Below are 26722 nucleotides of genomic sequence, written 5' to 3' on the forward strand. Positions count from 1 at the left end.
CAGTGCACTTCAGGCCCTTACCACTCTCTGTGGTAAAAAAAACTTGCCTCTCATATCTCCTTTAAACTTGGACCTTTTTTCTTATACCTATAAGTAATTGACATTTCTACATTGGGCGATAGACTCTATTTTTCAAAATTCTATTAGGCCACCCTTATCTTTTGACATTCAAGTGAAAACAAACCAAGTATGTTCAACCTCTCCTCATAGCTAATACCCTCCAAGTGAGACAACATCCTGGTGAACCGTTTCTGTACCCTCTCCAAAGCCTCCACATCCTTTGACAGTGTGGTGACCAGAACTGCACACAATGTCCAAATGTGGCCTAAATAAAGTTGTACACAGCTGCAACATGATTTGCCAATTTCTTTTATACTCTCTGCCCCCATCAAATGAATGCAAACATGCTTTATATCTTTTTGACCACTTTAACCACTTACGTTGCCACTTTCAGGGAACCATGGACTTTGTATGTCTAGATCCCTTTGTATGTTGATACTAACAAGGGTTTTACCTTTTACTGTATACTCCCCTTATGCATTAGACCTTCCAAAATGCATCACCTCACATTTGTCTGGATTAAACGCCATCTGCCATTTCTCCGTCCAAGTCTCCAAAGTATCTATAGTCTGCTGAATCCTGTGGTATTCTCCAGCAATCTTCTCATTGTCTGCAGCTCCCCAATCTTTGTGTCATCTTCAAGCTTACTTATCAGACCATCGTACATTCTCTGTTTACATACATTACAAACAGCAGGGGACCTAGTATTGACCTCTCTCTATTTCACCTGAAATATCTAAATCCCATTACATTTAGCTGCCAGTTTTGTGGCCCTGTCTCAACTACATCTCTGTAATAGCTAAAACTTCATAGTTATATGTATTAAGGCAAGCTCTAAGTTCATCTGCCTTATCTAAGATATTCTTCAAATTAAAACAAATACATTCCAGACCACCAGTGCTGCTGTGTTCAGTAACTTCTTGTTGTATGTTCTCCCTTTTAGTCTTGCTGATCTTAGTCTCAGGTACGTCCTTTGTCATTTTACTTGTTGACCTACTGATCTGGCTCCCTCCCCATTATTACCACATGAGTGTTTGCTCTGGAAGACACTCCAATGATCCACATACTTCAAGCCGTCTCTCCCACACCAGCTCTTTGGCCACGCATTTAATTGTGCTACCTTCCTGTCCCTAATCTCACCATCATGTGGCACAGGACGTAATCCTGAGATTACAATACTCTGCTGTTCAACTTCCCATCTAACTGCCTGAGCTCCCTTTGCAGGGCCCCTTCTCTTCTCTTGCTAAATGTTGAAGAGAGGGGGACAGCACCTACACAGGTTCAATTTGAAACAGGCTGAGAGCCTGTTAAAGCCTTCTCCACTGGAGGACATTTAGCAAGATCCCCTTTGTGGGAAGAATAGGCACAGTGAGGTTATGATGCTCAGTTTAATTGGGACATAGTGGGAGTGAATGTCTTCACAAATTCCCACTTGTGCATTGTAACTTCAATCCTTGTGTCATATCTCCAGACATTTTGCTACTCTTCCATTCAAGGTATGCCAAAGGACAAGAAAAAGGAGGCCCATGTAGAAACTCAATCTCGTTTTTATAATTTCATTTGTAGGATATGGGAATCACCTGCGAAGGAGCAATTAGGGATGGGCAACAAATGTTGGCCTAGTCAACAACACCGGCATCCCATAAATATTTAGCCTGGAAATGAATTTTCATATAATTTACAATTGCTTGGATAGAGTAGAGTAATCTGCACTCCTTGCAGTGTAATGACAGATAGTTAAAGGAAATTAAGGCCCAATATGTTTTTGATACAAGTTGATTTCACAATTTTACCAAGTAATTTACAATGTTGAGCATTATTTTAAAATGTACTGGAGAAAAAAAGGCTAAACTAAGGCTCATGGCATCTCCCAAAAAATGGTAAACCATCTAAGGTAATCAGGGGTTCATTTATTATGCAGAATGAGCCTCTCAAAAGGGAGCTAATTGTGGAGGATAATACATTGCATGATCCTAACTACAACATCAAAAGGAAGAGAAGCTAGCCATCGAAATTAGTTTACAATATATCCAAGGCTCACAAGGAAAAGATAAAGATCTTGTCCTTTTTAAAATTGTTAGTCTGATGCCAAAGTCCCCATGATTCCCCTTCTGGACCTCAAATTAGAAAGCAATGGAGTCATTTAATTTTCCTAATCACCAACTAAATGCAGCAAAATAATCTAAGATCCCTTTGAGGAGGAGGAGACTTACTTTTACAGCAGCTGGGATGAGAGAGAAGGCAATTCCTTTCTCTTTCTGTCATGATACCACCAATTACAACAGTACTATAAGGCAACCCAACTTGCATTGTCAGAATATCTTCATTCCTGTCAGAAGGTGAGACTAGACTGTTTGACCAAATAATTGGTCAACTTTCCATCCTGGGCCAAAAGAGCTTTGGCAGGGTTAGAACTCAATCATTTGACTTCATATTCTGCAAAATAGAAGCCGCCCGTGTTTGCTAAAGAAAGACTGATTGCAGTTAGATATAATGTGGGGTCTAGCCTTAAGCTTAATGATGATGTTCGGAAAAGCACATTTATCTGGTCATTAGCAACAGTGCTGCTATTTGCTACTACATTAACTGACTTGTATCTTATGGCTTTAAATGCCTCTATGATCAATCGTACATTACCTGTTGCAAAATAATGTTGCATTTGGTAATTTCCCTGTTTCCAAAAAATGTTTTCATACATCTGTCTTTCAATACCCAGAAATAAAAAAAACATGGGATACAGGCCCAACTCTGGTATCCACTTCATCCTGTTCCTATTATTTCATGGACAAGAGACACTGCCGCTCAGTTCCTTGACAGGAGAGACTGGTGACACTTATCCTAAAAAAGTGCCTTGGTGTAGGCCCGAAAAATTGTAGCACATGTAAACATTATTCATTATCATTCTGAACACGAGAGTAAAACTACCTGGTGTTTACATTTCAGATATTATAGATCTTAACAAAAATGACAGATATAGCTTCTGGCTTTTCTTCTCCCTAAGATTAAAGAAAAAATTAAAAAGAGTTTTCATAAAGGTAGGAACTCCACCTTTAACATTTCAAAGAACAGCAGGTGCAGCTCCTCCCACAACATTCAATATAAAGAAAAACTAGGTCTATGTCACTGTTCAAGGTAGCAGTATATGCTGGTGCATGTCCATTTATTATTATCTGTTGATAAAGATCAAACATCTCATTACTATGCAGTAAATATACCTTATTTTGCCTGATATTGTTCACAGAGCCTTTCAATTCAACTGGCTTGTTCTGTTCTCCGCATGCTGGAAAAAAAAGTCCATGAATGTATCATTGTCCAAGTAAGAATTGTATCACAAGATATTTTATCATTAAGAAAAGCGCAGGAAATATTTGTGAACCACTTTGCCAAACTTTTCTGAATACTTTCCACAATGTATATTATGCATTCTGCCTGCTGGAGAGGTCTCAGATATTATTGCACATCAGCTTTCTGAAAACATGGATATTCTTTCTACCTAATTCCACCATCATTTTGTTACCAACCTGAGATATTCTTGAGACAGTGGTGGTGGCTCTTCTTGTAGAATGACTGCAGTCCGTGATTGCAACAAGAATAGCATACCACAGGTCTATGAGGTAGGGGGTTCCAGGATAGTAGAATAAAAGGAACAGTGATATATATTCAACGGTTTCGATGAGAGGTCATTGATCTTGAATGGTGACACTATTTCTCTCTCCACTGAAACTGCCAGGTTTACTGAGCACTCCCTGCGTTTTCTGATTTTATTACCAGAGTTAAATTCTTGTTTATCAAGATCCTCATTGATACAAAAAAAGATGCTGCCTACACCTGAATTTTTAATTTTTTTTTCCAGCTTTTTGATGCTGAAAGACACACTGTGCATTATCACATTTTTACATCTTTTTATATGGCAAAACATCCCAAGATTCTCAGGAATGTTATCAAAGAAGAGTTGATACTGAGCACATAAGAAGATTGTATGCCAGGTGAACAAGAGATTGGTCAAAAAAGGCAGGTTTTAAGAAGGACCAGGTGAAGAAGCAGACAGGTTTAAGGGAGAAAGTTTCAGCACTTAGGAACTCACAACCGAAAGCATGGCCACAAATGGAGAGGCAAAGAAAATTAGAGGTGTGCAAGACGTCAGATTTGGAAGACTGCATGTTTTTCCAAGAATATTTCCATATCAATTTTCAACATTTGTGGATTTTGTCCCCTTGTTATCTCTCCATTTGGTTATTATAAATGCAGCTCAGTGAGATATATATTTAATTGTGACCTTTTCAATACAATATAATTGGAACTATTTTAAAGCAGTAACTGGTCCAAAAGCTGATACTGTTGTACAAAGATAAAACCTGGTAGAAAGCCCGTCATGAGGTTAATCCATGTTACTCGAAGGATGGTATCAGTAATACATAATAACCTTCTACATTGAGTCAATGCTCCTGATGCAAAGTAAGTGTGAGTGGGATTAAGATACTCACATGGTGCTTCTCCCCTTGCAGCAATAGCAGCAACCAGCTCTTTGTTCACCTATTGTCAAAAACAAGCAACATAACATGAGAGTGGGTACTTGCTCTGATTAACAAGCTGCTGTGCTTCAGCAAATGCATTCTGCAGCAAAAGAGGCTGAAGAATACTTAAACTTTCAAAAAATGGATAAAAATATTAACAACACAAAGATACTTGCAGTAAAGTTTTGCTGGAAATGACAACTGACAGCAGCAAAAGTCAAGTTAAATTATTAGGATTGGAAATATTGAATACAAGAGTTCCAATCCATTCGGGAGCTCTGGCAGCTACACTCAAAGCACGTAAAGGCCAAATGTTAACTTAAATTATTGCAGTGAAAATGACCACTTCCAATGGTTCAGTCAGGACACTACACTCTAAACTCTTCTCTGGCAAAAATGGATTTAATAAAGTGATTGCAGTTATATGTTTCCTCCCTAAATAAACTGTCATTCACCACACACAATTCAATGTGTTTCAAAGTGATAAGGTGCCACAGAAGTGAGCTCTCATTAACTTCAAATATAGATTTCAAAGGACAGCTCACTATCAATTACCAATATATCATTGATGCGGCCCTGAGCTTTCTTGGAATTTCTGCAGCTGCACCGTCATAAATGCACCAGATATGGGGTGGAAACTCTGTTTACTATGTAAACCAATGATGTATTTCCAGTGATGTGCATTGGCAAAGCCTGAGCAATTCAATGCCAAATCAATTGAACAAAGAACAATGGATGTTCATTTAAACTGCAGTTTGGATGACCCACAAGGATCAAGCGTCCTTTGATCCCTCCAGGGTCTTTTAACCCCTGCAAGTTGGTTTGTACCCAGGGGGAAGAGGTGGAATTAAAGTCCAAAGATCTATAATACACCTCCAATGCACCCGCTTCCCAGTCTATTGGATGTGTTTGGGGTGACTGAGGAACCTGTTCTCAGGAAAAGGTCTGTAATTAAATATTTTAATGAGGCTGTATTCCACCACTCCCACAAGATTTTTACTTTTAATGTCTGTATCACTGATGAAAAGCTATTTGGTTCTTGAAAATCTAAGCTTATAGTAGTTGGCATAAATTTCTTGCCATCATAACAAAGCCTTTTAGCTGTTTTGCAATCTGCAGCCACCTTCCAGCAAATTTAATCTCTTCTCTGACAAAAAGTCAAATTGCTGGCACTACAGAGCAGGTCTGGCAGCATCTGTGGGATAAAAGCAGAGTTAACATTTCAAGTCAGGTGACTCTTCATCAATCTCTTCTTTATTGCCTTCAAAAAGAGTCAGCCTGTAAACTGGCTGCCAACTCACTCTCATCTGTTTTACACAATGACCGTAGACCACCTTCACCAACAATTGCTGATGTTACATTTTTAGTGAAAGGGCAGTGTTTCACATGAACTTCTTAATTCATAAGAAATTTTTTTTTACCGTGGTCGATAAAAGAGCAAGACCCTGTATTTGGAGGATTTCATCACGTGATGCTATTTTCTCCTCTGCTGGACTTTGCTCTGATCTGAAAAGATAAATCATTGGAAAATCCATAATTCTTTACCTAATTCAATGTGTTTATTTAGTTTGGAACAGTGTAAAATATGTACTGTATGCTCAGAGCAGAGAGAAGGATATCAGCTGGTGACTTGCATTTCCTCATCTTAAAGGCCTAAGGTTCAGAAACATTTGAGCTCATTTACTCTTTTTAAGATGGTTATGATCCAAACATTTAGCAATTGCACACAGCTTAGATGAACAAACATTTGCAGCATTTAGTGCTTAAGTGGTCAAATGCTCAATACAACCCAAAAGTAACAATGTGGACTCAACAAGCACTCAATTTCTATGCACTGCTAACACTGTTGAAAGTTAGACTGCACAACGCAAAGCCAAACACTCAAGGGAGAAATTGGTTCAGGCTGGAGTGAGGTTTATGTGGCAGAGGAAGATATTCTCAGCAGGAAAACACTGGCTCATGGTCAAAGGGAGAAGATTTTTTCTTTAAAGCAACACCTAACGCCTTGGCACAAGAGATGGACTCAAGAATTGCGGAATCACAGAATTGTAATACTCAGTGAGGCTATTTGGCATATTGTGTCTTCATGGACTGTCTGAAAGAGCAAATCATTCATACCATTCAACTGCTTAGTCTAACCCACATATTCTTACTTTTCAGATAACCATCAAATTCCTTTTTAAGTTCGCCAATTGATCCTGCATCTACCACCCCCTCAAGCAGTGGCTTCCAGATGTTTTCCTCCATGTCAGTTTTGTTTCTTTTACCAATTATTTTACATTCATACCCTGTCATCCTTTATCATTCACGGAATTGAACAGTGCCTTATAAATGCTGGACAGGCTTTGGGGAGTCAGGAGACAAGTTACGTGCTTTAGAATTCCTAGCATCAAATCTGCTCTTCCAGTCACAGTAATTATATTTCTAATCCAGATCAATTTCTATTCTTGGGTAAACATGAGGAAATTGATACAGAGGGATTCGGTGATTGTAAGACCATCGAATACCAAGGGGTGATTGTTAGATTCTCTCATGAGAGATGGCCTATGTCTGGCACTTGTGTGGCACAAATGTTAATTGCCATTTATCAGTCCAAGTCAGAATGTTGTCTATATTTTGCTATATACGGATCAAATGGCTTTAGTATTTGCATGGTCATAAATGGTGCTCAACATTACCATCGATTATTGTACATCAACAGTTGATCTAATGATGGAGGGAAGGTCATTGGTGAAGCAGCTAAGAATGCGTGGGCCTAGGATGATACCTTGAGTAACTACTCCAGCAAGGTTCTGAAACTGAGATAGCTGATTTAATCACAACCATCTTGTGCTAGTATGACTCCAATTTGTGGAGAATACCCAGCAGATTTCCAATGACTCCAGTTTTGATGCTGCCTAGATGTCACGGGCAATCACTCTTAATGCGCCTCTGCAGTTCAGCTGTTTATTTTTCACATTTGGACCTAGATTGTAATGAGGTCAGGAGCTGAGTGGGCCTGGCAGGATCCAAATTAAGTACCAGTGAGCAGGCCGTGGTTGACAAGTGCGAGTTCCTTTTTTGATATCCAAAATAATTGATCCATCCATTGTACTATTATTTGATTTAAAATTATTTAAAGGGATTGGCTATCACTTGATTACATTAGCCTCATGAATTTACATCTTGGTATCAGTAGGAGATTGGGTTTGTGTGCACATGCAAAGACACATTTGGTCCCTCTGCTGAGTGATGAAGTAGCCAGGCAAAATAACCTCAATTATTTAGAAACACAGTCAGCACTGGAGTACATACAGTAATTTATAGTTACTTGAGAGGTCACTGTTTTGAGTCAATGTACAATTAATTGCATCCATAGATGAACTACTGATAAATCAAATACATGAGTTTGTGTCATTACAGCTGAAGTGCAAAAACTGCATTTTACCCCTAATAGTTATGTTTGTTTGTCATTCATTTCCCAGCAGATTAACTTCCTTTATAACATTTTACCTCAATCTTCCATCGTCCCCTGTAATCTTGAAGATGGCAGCTTCAGCTGCGCTAGATTTCTACAGGCACTAACAGTCTTTGATATGCCACCTAAGAGGTTATGTTATTCAGACATTTCTAGATGTCTTACTGGTCACTTTATGATATCCTGATTTCAGTGAGAACCTTACCTGCTTGAATCATATATCAGTTATACTCACATGTTACTAAAATTACGAGATAGAAAAATTATTTTCTAAAAGCTAAATGTTGAATTCCAGCAATGCACATGTAGCTATTCCTTGGGCATGTTACTATGCTAGGCAGAGTTAACTACACATCTTTCAGCAAAAATTACTAAATCACATCATTCCCAGCTGATGGAAAATGTACAAAAAGTTTAACATGGCAAATATCAATGATGTTCAAAGAACTGTAAGTGTAACTGGTTCATGGGTCACATATCCTGTTGAAATTTTCTTTCAAATATTCCTTTCAATTATGTAAAAATGCGATATTCCCAGGTTTGTTCCTTTCAACCTCTCTATTTCTGCCGCCTCCTTAAAGACACCTTAAAACCAATCTGTTCACCAGATTTTTGATCACCTGTCCTAACACTTCTTTCAGTAGTTTGGGGTAAAATTTTGTTTGACAATCACCCCTGTGAAGCTGCTTAAAGCATTTCATAATGATAAAAGTAGTATATAAACGCAAGCTGCTGTGGTATACGTGGCATTCTAATAATCTTTTCAATAGTAATCTGATCACTGACTGTAATTAGTCACTGTCACACTACCACCTCCAAAATCCTGTTCATCAGTTTGATGGTGGCTCCAGTGCTACTCAAGACCATGTGTAGGACATGAAACTAGAGATTTCTGATGCTGAGATGAGAGTGCTATTCATTCTAACCACATTACATTATCTTCCATGTTTTTTAATTCTTCCCCTTTCCACACTTGGCCTCTAACTTACATACAGTCATAGAGATGTACAGATGGAAACAAACACTTCGGTACAATTCATCCATGTTGACCAGATATCCTAAATAAATCTTGTCCATTTGCCAGCATTTGGCCCACATCCCTCTAAGCCCTTCTTATTCATGTACATATCCAGATGCCTTTTAAATGTTGTAATTGTACAGCCTCCACCACAACTTTTAGTTTTGGACCCACCTACCCCAGGGAAAAGACCTTGACTATTTACCCTGTCAATGCCCCTCATGACTTTATAGACCTTTATAACGTCACCCCCTCAGTCTCTAACACTCCAGGGAAAACAGCCCCACTCTATTCAGCCTCTCCCTATAGTTCAAACCCACCCAATCCTGGCAACATCCTTGTAAATCTTTTCTGAACCCTTTCAAATTTCACAACATCCTTCCTATAGCAGGGAGTATTCCAGAAGTGGCCTAACTATATTCTGTGCAGCTGCGCATGGCCTCCCAACTCCTATACTCAATTCACTCACCAGTAAAGGCAAGCATACCAAATGCCTTCCTCATTATCCTATCTACCTGTGAATCCACTTTTAAGGAACTATGAACCTGCACTCCAAAGTCTCTTTGTTCACTGCAGCACCTCACACTCATCTAAATTAAACTCCATCTGCCACTTCTTGGCCCATTGGACAAGCTGATCAAGATCCCATTATACTTTGAGTTAATCTTCTTCGCTGACCACTTCACCAACTATTTTAATGTCATTTGCAAACTTACTAACCATACCTCCTACATTCACATACAAATCATTGGCATAAATGATCAAAATCAGTAGTCTCAGAACTGACATAATGTGAACTGCAGATGCTGAAGAATCCAAGATAACAAAGTGTGAAGCTAGATGAACACAGCAGGCCAAGCAGCATCTCAGGAGCACAAAAGATGACGTTTCAGGCCTAGACCCTTCATCAGAGAGGGGGATGGGGAGAAGCTTCTGAAATAAATGGTGAGAGAGGGGGAGGCGGACCGAAGATGGATAGAGGAGAAGATAGGTGGAGAGGAGAGTATAGGTGGGGAGGTGGGAAGGGGATAGATCAGTCAGGGGAGGACGGACAGGTCAAGGAGGCGGGATGAGTTTGGTAGGTGGGAAATGAAGGTGCGGCTTGGGGTCGGAGGAGGCGATAGGTGAGAAGAGGAACAGGTTAGGGAGGCGGGGACGAGCTGGGCTGGTTTTGTGATGCAGTGGGGGGAGGGGACGAGCTGGACTGGTTTTGGGATGCAGTGGGGGAGTCTCCCCATCCCCCTCTCTGATGAAGGGTCTAGGCCCGAAATGCCAGCTTTTGTGCTCCTGAGATGCTGCTTGGCCTGCTGTGTTCATCCAGCTTCACACTTTGTAGTCTCAGCACTGATCCTTGTGGCACATCACTGGTCACAGGCCTCCAGATTGAAAGCAACCCTCCACCAACATCCTCAGCCTTCTACCTTCAAGCCACCTCAGTATCCAAATGGCTACTTCTCCCTGTATTCCATGTGATCTATACTTGCCAACCAGTCTACCATGAGGAACCTTGTTGAATGCCTTACTGTAGTCCATGTAGATCACAACCACGGCTCTGCCCTCATCAATCCTCTTCATTAGTTCTTCAAAAAACTCAATCAAATTAATGATGCATGATTTCTCACACACAAAGCCAAGTTGACTATTTCTGACTAGTCCTTGCCTTTCCAAATACATGCAAATTCTGTCCTTCAGAATTCCCTCCAACAATGTAACCACCACTGATGTCAGGATCACCGGCCTATAGTTCCCTGGCTTTTCCTTACCACCTTTCTTAAATAGTGACACCACATTAGCCAACCTCCAGTCTTCCAGCTGCTCACCTGTGGTTTCCCCACAGAGTTCTGGGATACACCTGATCAGGTTCTGGGGATTTATCCATGTGCAGGTGTTTTAAGACATCCAGTACTTCTGCTCTATAATGTGGACATTTTTCAAGATGTTGCTTTTATTTCCCCATGTTCCATATCTTCCATATCCTTGTCTACTGTAAACACTGATGCAAAATACTTGTTTAGTCTCTCCCCCATTTCCTGTGGATCCACCCGTGGATAACTTTGCTGATCTTTAAGTGCTCTATTCTCTCCCTAGTTACCCTTTTGTCCTTAGTGTATTCTTAGAATCCTTTCGATTCTCCTTAACCCTATTTACCAAAGCTATCTCATGTCTGGTTTTTGCCCTCCTGATTTCCCTCTTAAGTACATTCCTACTGCCTTTATAACAAAGTGTGGAGCTGGATGAACACAGCAGGCCCAGGAGCATCTTAGGAGCACAAAAGCTGCCGTTTCAGGCCTAGACCCTTCATCTCTCTCTCCTACTGCCTTTATACTCTTTCAGGGATTCGCTTGATCCCTGCTGTCTATAGTTGACATGTGCTCCCTTCTTTTTCTTAACCAAAATCTCAATATCTTCAGTCATCCAGCATTTCCCATACCTATCAGCCTTGCCTTTCGCCCAAACAGGAACATATTGTCTCTGGACTCTCATTATCTCATGTTTGAATTCTCCCTAATCCCAGGAGTCTATAGTTGCAGTGCCTATCCTCTTCTCTAACCTTCTCAATTCTCATCCCTCTTTCCTTATAACTCTGAGCTAACTTTCCATGCGCCTCCATGCGGCTCCCCAGCTCTAACCAGCTCCACCCTCCACTATCATCAGCTCTTTCCCTTCTCTCCTGAACCACCCACCTCCAGCAATATAATACATACCCCCAGCCCTGCCCTAGTTTCTCCATCCCTCCACTAGTATTTCTTCACCTTCATTGTTGCAATGCACGCGCACAGACACACACGCACACACCCACCCAAATCTAATCGCCCTTTCCAAATGTCACTCAAACAAAAGGCTGGTTTTGCCTTTTCACAAGTCACAACATGTGCACTTTTCATATAAGACTCACCCATTTCCTGATCTCCAGTTGTAGAATAAGTCGTAGCGGCTGAAGCAGTGTTCGTCAGCAAGTATATTTGTTTTGGTGACATCAGGCGGATTTAGCTATTTACAATCTTGATTGCAATGTTTGTTTTATCAACAACATCCATTTGCAATGATTTATTTAAAGCTGCCTGATTTTTCTCTGCTGGCAATCTTTTAACTTACTCAGTGAAGCAGCGTGTGCAGGCGCAAAAAGTAATCCAAGCCAGCAAAATCTTTGTAGATTTTAAGCTGCAATGCAGAGCAGCTTATATTTTCAGTCCCTTTAAATTCATTCTCTGTTAAGGGCAAGTTGACCCAAGTTAAATAGCATACAAAACCAAGCTTGTGGAGTATCCAACACTGAACAGATCACAAGCTTCAATGGAAGTGAAAAGTGGAAGAGATTTATAAGCAGGCAGCTGATTAGATATTTGCTGTTTTAAATTCTCACTCAAAATTACAAATAACGTTTCCTTCTGTTTCACCCCCCTTTATCCTTGTTGTTATACAAAGTCATTCTAAAAAGAGGACAATTATTACCGAAAAGTAATAAGATATACTAACATTACTTGCAGATTTGTTCTGGATTGAACATAAGGGACTATGTGGCTGAGTAGTCTTACACCATTTTTCCACTCGCCTTCCATCCTGAAGGGACAGGCCAGATCGTCATATTCATCATTTGAAAACTGGTAGATGATGTCCTTATCCTGAAAATTCTCTTGATTTTCCATCACTGAAATAAAAAGATAATTTGTGACATTATTCTGTGATTTGTGCTGTGAGAATCTCACAGTGCAAGCTTTAAAGACTTAAATGAAGTATTAAAAAGTAGTGGCCTGGTCTGCCAACTGTAGTAGTAGAAAGTGGATGGTATGCTGTTTCCTTACAGAAAATGTAAATGCTTCTATTTCAGTCAAATGGAGCATTGAAAGAGACGAGAGATAATGGGGACTAGAGACTCGATCATCTTGGGGAAAAAAAAATCTGGCTTGAGAGAAAAACACAATGGCCACATATGCCACCACTTACTTTAATTTTTGTAATTATGCAGCATTGCTAGGGATTTATTAAATGAGACCTCATATCTCCAAGTTAATATGAAACGAGGTGCTTAATGTTCTTTCACTTTCTGAAAATCCACTTAATTTATGTAGTGTGAATTCAGATCATGAATGTTGTTATTCTAAAATAATATTCTTTTAACTGCATCAACATCACATGAGAAAGAACTTGTAATTAGAGAGAAACCATGTATAAGTGTTCCTGAATGTGTCATATTTTGAACAATGGCAGTTGGAAGGGAATTACATCACTATCTGCAGGGATGCAAAGTGAAGGTTCAATATAGTCCAAGTTCTTTTGAAATTCAAATGAAAATGACGCTTTGGGTGATTAAAGGCCAATGTAACTCCTGCCATTTCTTTCCTTGTAAAATGTATAACCAAGGCAATGCCAACATGAACTGTAAACCCTACAAACAGTCATATTGGGGAATTTATTCTCCTTGAGTGATGAAAGAAATGAAGAGACATTACAGATGTACAAATCGCACTCCACTCTCATAAAAATGACTATTTCCAACCACTTGAACATTCAAATGAAGGAATTGACATAATGTGAGATAAGAAGGTGTAGAGCTAGATGAACGCAGCAGGCCAAGCAGCATCAGAGAAGCAGGAAAGGTGATGTTTCAGGCCTAGACCCTTCTTCATAAATGGGAGAGGGGAAGGGGGTTCTGAAATAAATAGGGAGAGATGGGGAGGCGATAGAAGATGGACAGAGGAGAAGATAGGTGGAGAGGAGACAGACCGGTCAAAGATGCGGGGATGAAGCCAGTAAAGGTGAGTGTAGGTGGGGAGGTATGGAGGGGATAGGTCAGTTGAGGGAGGATAGACAGGTAAAAGGGGGCGGGACGAGGTTAGTAGCTAGGAGATGGGGGTGGGGCTTGAAGTAGGAGAAGGGAATAGGTGGGAGGAAGGACAGGTTAGAGAGGTGGGGACGAGCTGGGCTTCTTTTGGGATGCGGTTGGGGGAGGGGAGATTTTGAAACTTATGAAGTCCACATTGGTACCCTTGGACTGCAGGTTTCCCAAGCGGAATATGAGTTGCTGTTCCTGAAACCTCTGGGTAGCATCGTTTTGGCATTGCAGGAGGCCCAGGATGGACATGTCATCTGCGGAATGAGAGGGGGAGTTGAAATGGTTTGCGACTGGGAGGTGCAGTTGTGTAGTGCAAACCGAGCATCCTGGGATGGGGGTGAGGGGGGAGGTGTGGGGGCAGGTGTAGCACTTCCTGGGCAGGGAAAAGTGCCAGGTGTGTTGGGGCTGCAGGGGAGTGTGGAGCAGACAAGGGAATCACAGAGAGAGTGGTCCCTGCAGAAAGCAGATAAGGGTGGGGAGGAAAAAATGCCTTTGGTGGTGGGGTCGGATTGCAGATGACAGAAGCGTTGGAGGGTGATGTGTTGGATCTGGAGGTTGGTGGAGCGGTACATGAGGACGAGGAGGATTCTATTTTAGTTATTGCGGGGACGCCGTGTGAGGGATGAGTTGCGGGAAATGTGGGAGACACAGTTGAAGGTGTTCTCAACTGCTGAGGAGGGAATTTGCGGTCCTTGAAAATCGAGGACATCTGAGATGTACAGGAGTGGAATGCCTCATCCTAGGAGCAGATGCAGTGGAGGCAAAGGAATTGCGAATAGGGAATGTCATTTTTGCAGGAAGGTGGGTGGGGGTAGATATATTTTGGTGGGCTTGAAATGGATACCAATTTCTAGGTGATTGTCCAAGGTGGAGCCAGAGAGTGGAGGGGGACTGGTCAGGCCTGCGGGACAGGAAGAAGCGAAGGGCCTTTAGGCCATCTGTATGGGGAATGCAGGTGTATAGAGACTGGATGTAATATCTTGAGTATAACTGAGATTAGAGCAGTTAGATTTTGCCACTATTTTTAACCAATGCTCTACTTTAGAACATAGAACATAGAACATTACGGCACAGTACAGGCCCTTTGGCCCTCGATGTTGTGCCGACCTGTCATACCGATCTCAAGCCCATCTAACCTACACTATTCCATGTACGTCCATATGCTTAACAAATGACAACTTAAATGTACCTAAAGTTGGCAAATCTACTATCGTTGCAGGCAAAGCGTTCCATTCCCTTCTGAATAAAGAAACTACCTCTGACATCTGTCCTATATCTTTCACCCCTCAATTTAAAGCTATATCCCCTCGTGCTTGCCGTCACTATCCTACGAAAAAGGCTCTCCCTATCCACCCTATCTAACCATCTGATTATTTTATATCTTTCAATTAAGTCACCTCTCAACCTTCTTCTCTCTAACGAAAACAGCTTCAAGTTCCTCAGCCTTTCCTCGTAAGACCTTCCCTCCAAACCAGGCAACATCCTAGTAAATCTCCTCTGCACCCTTTCCAAAGCTTTCACATCCTTCTTATAATGCGGTGACCAGAACTGTACGCAATACTCCAAGTGCGGCCGCACCAGAGTTTTGTGCAGCTGCAGCGTAACCTCTTGGTTCCGGAACCCGATCCCTCTATTAATAAAAGCTAAAACACTGTATGCCTTCTTAACAGCCCTGTCAAACTGGGTGGCAACTTTCAATGATCTGTGTACATGGACACCGAGATCTCTCTGCTCATCTACACTACTAAGAATCTTACCATTAGCCCTGTACTTTGCCTTCCGGTTACTCCTACCAAAGTGCATCACCTCACACTTGTCTGCATTAAACTCCATTTGCCACCTCTCAGCCCAGCTCTGCAGCTTATCTATGTCTCTCTGCAACCAAAGGCATCCTTCGTCACTATCCACAACTCCACTGACCTTAGTGTCGTCTGCAAATTTACTAACCCATCCTTCTACGCCCTCATCCAGGTCATTTATAAAAATGACAAACAGCAGTGGACCCAACACCGACCCTTGTGGTACACCACTAGTAACTGTTCTCCAGGATGAACATTTCCCATCAACTACCACCCTCTGTCTTCTTTCAGCAAGCCAATTTCTGATCCAAACTGCCATATCTCCCACAATTCCATTCCTCCGCATTTTGTACAATAGCCTATTGTGGGGAACCTTATCGAACGCCTTGCTGAAATCCATATACACCACATCAACCGGTTTACTCTCATCTACCTGTTTGGTCACCTTCTCAAAGAACTCAATAAGGTTTGTGAGGCACAACCTTTCCTTCACAAAACCATGCTGACTATCCCTAATCAATTTATTCTTTTCTAGATGATTATAAATCCTATCCCTTATAACCTTTACCAACAACTGAGGTAAGGCTCACTGGTCTATAGTTACCAAGCTTGTCTCTACTCCCCTTCTTGAACAGGGGAACCACATTTGCTATCCTTCAGTCATCTGGCACTATTCCTGTAGACAGTGACGAGTTTAAGATCAATGCCAAAGGCTCAGCAATCTCCTCCCTGGCTTCCCAGAGGATCCGAGGATAAATCCCATCCATCCTTTATCGCAATATTTTGTTAGTTTTATAGATGCAAGGCATTACTGAGAAAAATGCTGCCTCGGAAGCTCATTTTTCAGATAAGATGCTAAACAGAGGCCTTTAGTGAAGACCTGCTGGTCACTTTGCCTGTTGTCACACTCTTGTGTTGTTCCACCTGAGTGGCTATATTGTGGCTGGTGGAAGATTGCTGATTTTCAGATGGGAGAACAACACATGACCTTGCAAGACCACCTTAAGTAGCTCTGGACCTTCAAGGATGAGCTTCTGACTGTACCATTTTGGCCTGGATAGCAGCCTGAGGGGCATCAGCTAAGGCATAAACAGATGGCCAGTAGTCAGACAATGAATGTTGTTATTCCTAAGAGAGGACTGAAGTTTTGTGCTTCCTGGTATCATCCCACAAGACAGCCTCTCAATGATGAGGTGGTGGCATAGTAGTAATGCCACAGGACTAGTATTTAGGGACATGGATTCAAATTTCAGTGTGGCACAATTAATAAATCTAGAGTGCCAAAAACTAGTCTCCATAAAACTATATCCCTTCGGAATCACTATTGGGAAGGAAATCTGTCATCCCTCATCTAATCTGGCCTACATGCAACTCTAGACCCACAAAGTGATTGCCTCTTAACTGGCAGAGATAGTAAGAACTGCCAATGCTGGAGAATCTGAGATAACACAGTGTGAAGCTGGATGAACACAATTCAGAGATCAGTTAAGAGGCAGAGATAACACAGTATGAAGATGGATGAACACACCAGGCCAAGCAGCATCAGAGGAGCAGGAAAGTTGACATTTCGGGTCGAGACCATTCTTCAGAAATGAGGAGGGAAAAGAGATTCTGAAATAAATAGGGAAATAGGGGAAGGCAGAGAGAAGATGGATAAAGAGAAAATAGGGTGAGAGGAGACAGACAGTTCAAAGAGGTGGTGTTAGAGCCAGTGAAGGTGAATGTAGGTGGGAAGTTAGGGAGGGGATAGGTCAGCCCAGGGAGGACGGACAGGTCAACGAGGCAGGATGAGGTAAATTGATAGGAGATGGGGGTGAGGCTTAAGGTGGGAGGAATTGTTAGGGAGGCGGGGACTAGCTGGGCTGGTTTTGGGATGTGGTCAGGGGGTTAGATTTTGAAGCTTGTGAAGTCCTCATTGATACCCTTGGACTGCAGGGTTCCCAAGTGAAATATGAGATGCTGTTCCTGCGACTTTCGGGTGGCGTCATCGTGGCACTGCAGAAGGCCCAGGATGGACATGTTGTCCAAGGAGTTGGAGTGCAGGAGTTGAAATGGTTTGCGACTGGGAGGTGTAGTTGTTTGTTGCGAACTGAGTGTAGGTATTTCACAAAGCGGTCCCCAAGCCTCCGTTTGGTTACCCGAATGTAGAGGAGCCCACAATGGGAACAGCGGATACAGTATATCACATTAACAGATGTGCAGGTCAACATCTGTTTGATGTGAAAAGTCTTCTTAGGGCCTGGGATGGGAGTGACGGGGGAGATACTAGGGCGGGTGTAGCACTTGCTTCGGTTGCAGGGAAAAGAGTCAGGAGTGGTGGGGCTAGAGGGGAGTGTGGAGTGGACAAGGGAGTCACAGAGAGAGTGGTCCCTCCGGAAAGCAGACAAGGGAGGGGAGGGAAAAATGTCTTTGATGGTGGGGTCGGATTGCAGATGGCGGAAGTGTCGGAGGATAATGCGTTGGATCCGAGGTTGGTGGCGTGGTACATGAGGATGGGGGTGATTCCATTTTGGTTATTATTGCAGATAGGGGGTGAGAGGGATGAGTTGCGGGAAATGCGGGAGACACGCTCGAGCGCATTTTCCATCACTGTGGAGGGGAAGTTGCGGTTCTTGAAAAAAAAGGACATCTGGGATGTTTGGAGTGAAATGCCTCATCTTGGGAGCAGATGCGGCAGAGGCAAAGGTATTGGGCTTAAGGGATGGCATTTTTACAGGAAGGTGGGTGAGAGGAGGAATATTCTAGGTAGTTGTGGGAGTCGGTAGGATTAAAATGGATATCGGTTTCCAGGTGGATGCGAGAGATGGAGACAGAGAGGTCCAGAAAGGAGAGAGAGGTGTCAGAGATGGTCCAGGTAAATGTAAGGTTGGGGTGGAAGGTGTTAGTGAAGTGGATGAACTGTTCGAGCTCTTCATGGGAGCACGAGGTGGCGCCAAAACAGTCATCAATGTAATGGAGGAAGAGATGGGGGATAGAGCCAGTGTAGCTTTGGAAGAGGGATTGTTCCATGTACCCTATAAAGAGGTATGCATAGTTTGGGCCCTGGCGGATACCCATGGCCACCCCCTTTGTTTGTAGGAAGTTGGAGGAATTACAGGAGAAGTTGTTGAGGGTGAGGACGAGTTCGGCTAAGCGGACGAGGGTGTCAGTGGAGGGAGACTGGTCAAGCCTGCAGGACAGGAACAAGCAGAGGGTTTTTAGGCCGTCTGCATGGGGAATGCAGGTGTATAGGGATATGGTCCCCGTCTCCCTAATCATTCCTCCCACCTCAAGCCCCACCCCCATCTTCTACCCACTAACCTCACCCAGCCTCCTCGACCTGTCTGTCCTCCCTGGACTGACCTATCCCCTCCCTAACACCCCACCTACACTCACCTTCACTGGCTCCAACCCTACTTCTTTGACCTGTCTGTCTCCTCTCACCCTATCTTCACCTCAATACATCTTCTGTCCGCCTCACCCCTCTCCCTATTTATTTCAGAATCCCCTTCCCCTCGCGCATTTCTGAAGAAGGGTCTCGACCCAAAATGTCGAGCCAAACATGAGTTGCTGTTCCTGTCCGCTTGGAAACCCTGCAGCCCAATGGTATCAATGTGGACTTCACAAGCTTCAAAATCTCCCCTCCCCCCACTGCATCCCAAAACCAGCCCAGCACGTCCCCAACTCCCTAACCTGTTCTTCCTCTCACCTATCCCCTCCTCCCACCTCAAGCCACACCTCCATTTCCTACCTACTAACCTCATCCCGCCTCCTTGACCTGTCTGTCCTCCCCGGACTGACCTATCCCCTCCCTTCCTCCCCACCGATACTCTCCTCTCCACCTACCTTCTCCTCTATCCATCTTCAGTCCGCCTCCCCCTCTCTCCCTATTTATTTCAGAACCCTCACCCCATCCCCCTCTCTGTTGAAGGGTGTAGGCCCAAAACGTCAGCTTTTGTGCTCCTGAGATGCTGCTGGGCCTGCTGTGTTCATCCAGCTTCACACTTTATTATCTCGGATTCTCCAGCATCTGCAGTTCCCATTATCTCTGACCACCTGAATTGAGTATCTTTTCATTCAAGTCAGTTACAAAGCTACTGCCTCCAGTATCACAAGCATTTTAGGCTGAAAGGGCTGTTCACTCAGTGGTTTGCATCTAAAAGATACAACCACTGTCTTCTCTTTGAACTGTCTCAGATTACAATTTACATTACTATTGCAGTCAGTGGTGAGTAAAGTAATAAAAACATGTCATGGCCCAAGGTGTAAAACAATGACACAGAAAATTTATGGCTGCATTATGGGCAGCACTATCACTAAACAGAGCATTGCAGTCCATGAGTATGAACGGCGAGACCCGACTGATTCTGGTAAAAGGACTGTGTCTGTCACACCAGAAGTTGCTCTCAGCAGGAAACAAGTAACCAGACCACAACAACTTCATACACTACACCTCAAACTAGTTGTAAGATCCAAGAAAACAGAGTAACGGTCCATAAAGTGGCACCTTTACTGTCTGTTAAATAGACTGGTCCCAACACATTTAGTGCCTGACAACTTATCAGTTGTACTTTAATTGAACCAGGGATTTCCCTCACAAAAAAAATTTACGGCTTGATTATAATTGTTGCTGTGTTTCCCCAAATCTTAAAAATGGGTTAAAATTTAATGCCAAAATAATATCACATGATGGATGTATCTGCACATACGCAGATGGATCATGATGATTATTTTAGGTTGGGAGCATAGACTTTGAAATTTTAATCATTCTTGTAGTGTCACCACCATTGCCTATCCTTGCAAATCTACTTAATTTGCAAACATTTACTTTTCAGCATTCTAATAACAGAACTCAAAATACATTCTGAAATACTCAAAGTCATCGTCTGAACACGAGTGTTGCTGATGGATTCGATAAACTGTCCATCCCTACAGCAGATACATTGAGGTGATACCACAGCACCCACTATGGACACTGTGAAAATTACCTAATATCAGCCCTTTCCACCATGATAATGTTGATAGAAATTCCAGTAGCCATTGTGATTTTTAAAAATTTTCTGAATAAATGCCACCTGTCCTTTACCACTTTTTTTTCTAAGCATACATCCATTATATCTCTTAAACTATTTCAAAGGCTTTCACTACAGCTGGCGCTATACACACCCATGTAATTCATGCCTTGACCTTGTGGAAAATAATAGAGGTGAGAGCAAGTGAATTGCAGTTACTCTGGAATAAAAAGCTAGCCCCATGGCAGCTATGTAATCACTGGCAATTGTTGTAAAAAAAGGGTACAGTAATGTCCTTCTGGGAGCAAAGTCTGTCATCCTAACCAAGTTTGGCTTACAAACAAATCCAGACCCACATCAATGTGGTTGACTCTTAACTGCCCTTTAGGCAATTAGGGATAAGCAATAAATGCTGGACTGGCTAGCGAAACTGAAGTCACATAAATTAATTTTTAATAAACTAAAGGCTTCCATCATGTAAGCACCCATTACAGTGCTTTAGAACTTGTAGCCATTTTATATTATATAGTATAAACCTGATTGAACTTGATGGCATTCTGTAAGCAGATGTAAAACCAAGATATGGTATATTTTTTGTTCTTATGTATGTGCATCTCTTGTAAAACCAGTGCTAGAGAGGTATGTTGAGAAGAAAATTTGTCAATATTGAATCTGTTTTTAACTGTCAGAGGAAATCATACTATCTTTATTTGGCAAAAAAAGAGTTAATAAAAACAGCGCTCCTAGTTAAAAAAAATAAAATCAGATAAAGAAACGCATTGGAGAGACGCACATATGAAGCCAAGGCACCTGTGCTACATTTCTATCCATTGCTATACATTAGTTTAATGATGCCAGCCTTTTAGACCCAGTCAAAAAGTGCAGCAGCACCATGTTACCCAGCCCCAAAACAAACCGGAGACGCTGCTCTACTTATAACCAGCTGCAGAAAGTGAGAGTTTGCAATGGCAAGCAATCTCAGTTGACCACCCAGTGCCTTACTGCTTAAGGATGAATGTGACCTCCATAAGGTAGAATTTTACACCATTTTTGAAGGTGAGACAGTTCAATCTGAAGCAAGAGTGTTAAATTTGAATAAGAGAAGTAATGATGGCATGACACAACAAAGTGGCTGAGGCGGATTGGTAAACTACTTTACATAGGCAGTGGATAGTCTGCAAGGAAAAAAGTAGATTACAATATATTCCTTCAAGGGAATCAAAAAAGCCAGGCAACTGCGGCTGACATAGGATTGTATAAGATTAAAATTAAAGGCTTCTAAAGTTATGCCTCCTAAAATGCAACACCTTACACTTACCAGGAATAAATTGCAGCTGCCATTACTCTGCCCTATTTACCAACTGATCAATATCAAATTGTAGCCTGAGACCATCCTCTTCACTATGAGCAATACTAACAATTTTCGTGTCATCTTCTACTTTCACATCGAAGTCGTTAATATATTTAACAAATAGCAAGGGTCCCAGTGCTGATTCTTGTGGTAACCAATGGTCACAGGCTTCCGATCAAAAAAGCATCCTTCCATCACTTTTTGTCTCCTATTTTTAATCCAATTTGCTAAGTTACCTTGGATCCCATGGACTCTTTTACCTTTTGGATCAGTCTTGCATGTGGGACTTTGCCAAAAGCCTTACTGAAGTCCATATAAAATACATCAACTACAGCACCCTCAGTGAATTACATCAACTTTTCAAAAAACACAAATTATTCAGACAGGATCTCCTTCTAATAAATCTGTGCTGATTATCCCTGATCCACCATTGCCTTTCCAAGTAATAATTCTGCCCCTCAGCCCTTTTTCCCAATAACTTCCCTACCACTGACATCAGACTACATGGTCTGTGATTACCAGGCCTATACCCGCTGCCCTTCTCAAACAAAGGAACCATATTAGCTATCCTCCAGTAATCTGGCACTTCACCAATGATCAGCGAGGTATTACATATCTCCACCAAAGCCCCAGCAATCTCCTTCCTTACCTCCCACAGCAGCCTAGGATACATCTTATTCAGCCCTGGGGATTTATGCACCCTAATGCTTATTAAACATGTTCTACAACGTCACCAGCCCAGCCTTCACTTAGAGTTGCGAATCCTTGGAATTTTCTACCCCAGAAAGTTGTGAAACTCTTGTGTTTGATTATATTTAAGGTAACAATTGAAAGATTCCTGAATATTAATGGCATAAAGGCTCATGTGGAGAGTGTGCATAAAAGATATTGAAGTGCTTGATCAAACAACAGAGCAGGTTTGACATTCTGAATTGTTATTTCTGTTCCCATGTTTCTATAAGTTTGTGCTTTTTAAAAAAAATTCAGACACAGATCAAGCTGATTTCCCACTAGATCACATAAGTGGCCCAGCTGTCAATATTTGCCCACTTTTGTGAAACCAGAAGCTGAAGCTGAAATAAAATTGGTAAGCGAGTATAATTGGCACATCACTCAATTCTGAAAACTATTTCATTCATTGTTCACACGTTTACCTGAAGATAGAATTCCCAGATCTAACAGAATCTGCCAGATTCCCTCTGCCTTGGTCCGCGTATAGATGAAAGGACATTGATCCAGTAACCAGTCCACCATTTCAAAACCCACACAGCAGGTCCTAGGGATAAAGAATACTTTCATTTCAAATTTAAAGGGGTATATTTCATACAGATTTAGTTTGTCTTGTGCCTATTGTGAGAGGTTAGCAGATTTATTCTTCTGTATTTTCCCCCATGCCTTTTACATTATAGACTTTTTCTTATTGTCATTCTAAGAATAGGAAAGCACAAACTGATTCAACAGTAAACATTTGAATAACCTCAACAGGCTAGATACTATTTGCATTTAATTACTCCATGCTAATCCACAAAAGGTCATTGTGAATGTATACCCTTAGATCAAAGAGGTAAGTAAGAAAAATGATCAATGCTATATTGCTTAGCAATGCTACTGATTGGAACACTCTTCCATGGAATAGTTGAAAAAGCTTTGCAACTGCTTTGAAGAATTCTGAAGAAAGAATTCTTTATACTTTTCTAGTCAGATTCTACATATAAATTTTTAAAGAAAATTGCCCCTTGGTATATTATAAAGTTCAAAGTGTGTACATTTCTAAATATATAGATCTGTTGAATACCACTAAGCTAGGTAGAATAATTCCTTTCTTGGAAACTAATTGATAGTTTGCAACATGAAGGCCTAAATCCCCTCAATCCCCTAGCTCACCTCAAATAGTATTGAGTGAGAGTCATACAGCATGGAAACAGACCCTTTGGTCCAACCAGCCCATGTTGACAGTATACCCAAAACTAAATGAGTCTCACTTGCTTGTGTTTGCCCCATATCCCTCCAAACATTCCTTACTTTTTTACTTATCCAAATGTCTTTTAAGGATTGTGACTGTACTCACATCTGCCATGTCCTCAGGAATTCATTCCACACACAAACCACTCTGTATAAAAGAATTTCCTCATGTCTTTTTTAAAATCTTTCTCTGCTCACCTTAAAAATATGCCCCGTAATCTTGAAATTCCCCCATTCTAGGGAAAAGACATCTGCCAATCATCTTACCTATACACCTCATGATTTTTTAAACCTGTATAAGGTCACCCCTCAACCTCCTACATACCGGTAAAAAAAGGTCTCAGCCCATCCAGCCTCTCCCTACGACTCAAAGCCTCCATTCCAAGCCACATCCTGGTAAATCTTTTCTGCACCCCCTCCAGCTTAATAATATCCTCCCTATAACAGGGCAACCAGAACTGGACACAGTACTCCAGAAGAGGCCTCAAGAGTGTGCCAGAATGGAAAGGTCCCAAACCTAATGTAAACTTGCCCTTGGGCCTCAGCAGAATAAAACTGGAAAGCTGAAAGTGAAAGCCAGATACCCCAGCGCAACTTGCATTTACAAATTTTGCTTTAAAAATTTTGGCTCATATTGAGACTTAGAGGCACATCTGGAAAGAGGGCAGAAAATTGAGAAAGGGGTGAAGACCACCACCGTCACTTGAAAGTTCCCCTCCAAAAACATCACCCTGACTTTGAACCATATCACTTTTGTTGGATCACAATCCTGGAACTCCCTCCCAACAATACTGTTTTTACTACATTTCAAGAGCTACAGTGGTTCTAGGAGGAGCTTACTGCCACCTTTTTTTTAGGACAACTAGAGATGCATAATAAATGCCATCAACATCTACTTTCTGTGTGCAAATTTTGTTCCAAATGCAGTGACGGCAAAAGTAATTCAACAGTAGCCTACTCTGGGTTACCAACCACTGGCAGCTTGTGGTTGTGATTTAACTCTGACAGCAATCATTGTCCCTAATCTTTTAAAATGTTGAGCAAGGGCCAGGCTAATTCATAGTGATGGAGGCTACGCCACTGTTGATTCTCAGGAAGAGTTACTTGTCTTACTTAATAAGAGGCTCTTTATTGCACAAGAGCAATAGGCTCAATTGTTATTGGCTATTTAGACATAATTGTTCAAGATTACCAAAAGCCACTAATGACATATCTGTCAGTCACGTGACCTTGTGTTAAACTGCCCAATTCTTCACCCAAAGATGTTGTCATATTTGTTAACTAAGAATGACCATGGCAACGATCTGGTGCTTATGTACAGATCAAATGATTGAAGAAACTGTATTCCCTCACGCATCATGTTGTGACAATGAAATTCATTGCAATCAAAGCACATCTTTAATGATAACACATAGACAGGATTTATTGGATCAACTGCCTATTCTTAGACCACTCTCCTGTTCCAATAACGTCAATAAAATTGAATATCAAGTAGGACACATACCAAGTGGTTGATACGATAATCCAGATATCACGTTATTGAGTGCAATATCAAAATAGTGAAGAATTTGCCCGGGTAAACACTGGAATGTTGTCTGGTGAATCTAGACAGAGGCCAATTATTTCAGATTGAGATAAGGAAACGTTTGCTTGCTTCAAAGGACTGTGAATCTTTGAGTTTTCTACCTCAGAGCTGTGAATGCCCCATTATTGAGGATAGTCAAGTCTGCGATCTGTAGACATTTTATCTCAGGTAGTCAAGGGATAAGCAGAGTGGGCAGAGAGTGGAGCTGAGGTAAAAGGCCAGCCATGTTTTTAGTGAACAGGGGGAGAAAAACCGAAGCCCAGTATTCTATTCCTGTACCTATTCCTTCAGGTCTGCTTAAAGTATCCACAAACAACAACAAAGAATTGAATTGCTTGTCTATCCATGTTTTCACACCTTGTGATGAAATTTTGGGAAGATGAAAATTCAGATGATGTTGGACATAACTTCATGCTTCACATTATAATCTTTTGCACTTGCTTGACCAATTTCCACCTCTTCTGCATTGATAATATTAATGCAAACTAGCAGAAAATGTGTTGCTGTCACTTTACTGCTAATTAAATGTGGTATTTGGAACATTTATATGTTTTGTGTTCACCAGGAATTGGGTTAGGATCATATTCCTAAGAAAGCATGTCAAGCTAATCTGAATAAGGCTGACAACATATTTCCTTGGCTTTGATTGAGTTCAGGATGGAAAGGTGTGCTATAATTTTGATTATACATAATTTCTCAATTACTTCTGTAAGACTTACATTTCCCACTCTCTGTTTGCTGTAATCTAAAGACGTGACAACTATGATAAATCAGTTTTTAATTTTTATCCCAACTTGTGATTTCTTTCTTCTACTGTAGATGCTGCAAAAAAGTGTGGGAAATGTATTTGTTATATTTCGCCCTGATAAATATTTAACTTAGACATTCCCAGCCAACTCCACAGACTGATTTTCATTTTAAAAACTTACATGCATTTTCCTCTGGTGGTCACTCGATCTTTTACAAGATGAGGTGCTTGTTTCAGAAAGTTCTTTCTTAGCGCTTTCCCTGCACAGCAAATAATTTCAGAATATATCTATGATAGAAAGAATTAAAGAATTTGATATGGTCGCAGAACATCAATCACATCTGTAACAAGAGTGCAACATAGCTTGGATATTTTAGAAACTCAATATTTGGAGTAAGCCCAA

General features: G+C 41.5%; 1 protein-coding gene across 2 annotated transcripts in view; it reads right to left on the bottom strand.

The window, feature by feature from the left end:
* The window catches only part of LOC125465745 (rap guanine nucleotide exchange factor 5), a 171305-nt gene that overhangs the window by 119121 nt on the left and 25462 nt on the right, over positions 1-26722 (bottom strand). For both annotated transcript variants that reach the window (XM_048559532.2, XM_048559525.2), the window contains exons 3-8: positions 26501-26607; positions 23179-23300; positions 12527-12698; positions 5996-6080; positions 4545-4593; positions 3276-3340 (exon numbers count right to left, since the gene is read on the bottom strand). In XM_048559532.2, coding sequence (XP_048415489.1) covers positions 3276-3340; positions 4545-4593; positions 5996-6080; positions 12527-12698; positions 23179-23300; positions 26501-26607 — 600 coding nt within the window. The remainder of the gene's footprint in view (positions 1-3275; positions 3341-4544; positions 4594-5995; positions 6081-12526; positions 12699-23178; positions 23301-26500; positions 26608-26722) is intronic.

The sequence above is a fragment of the Stegostoma tigrinum genome, chromosome 2, assembly GCF_030684315.1.
Source record: "Stegostoma tigrinum isolate sSteTig4 chromosome 2, sSteTig4.hap1, whole genome shotgun sequence".
Lineage (NCBI taxonomy): Eukaryota > Metazoa > Chordata > Chondrichthyes > Orectolobiformes > Stegostomatidae > Stegostoma > Stegostoma tigrinum.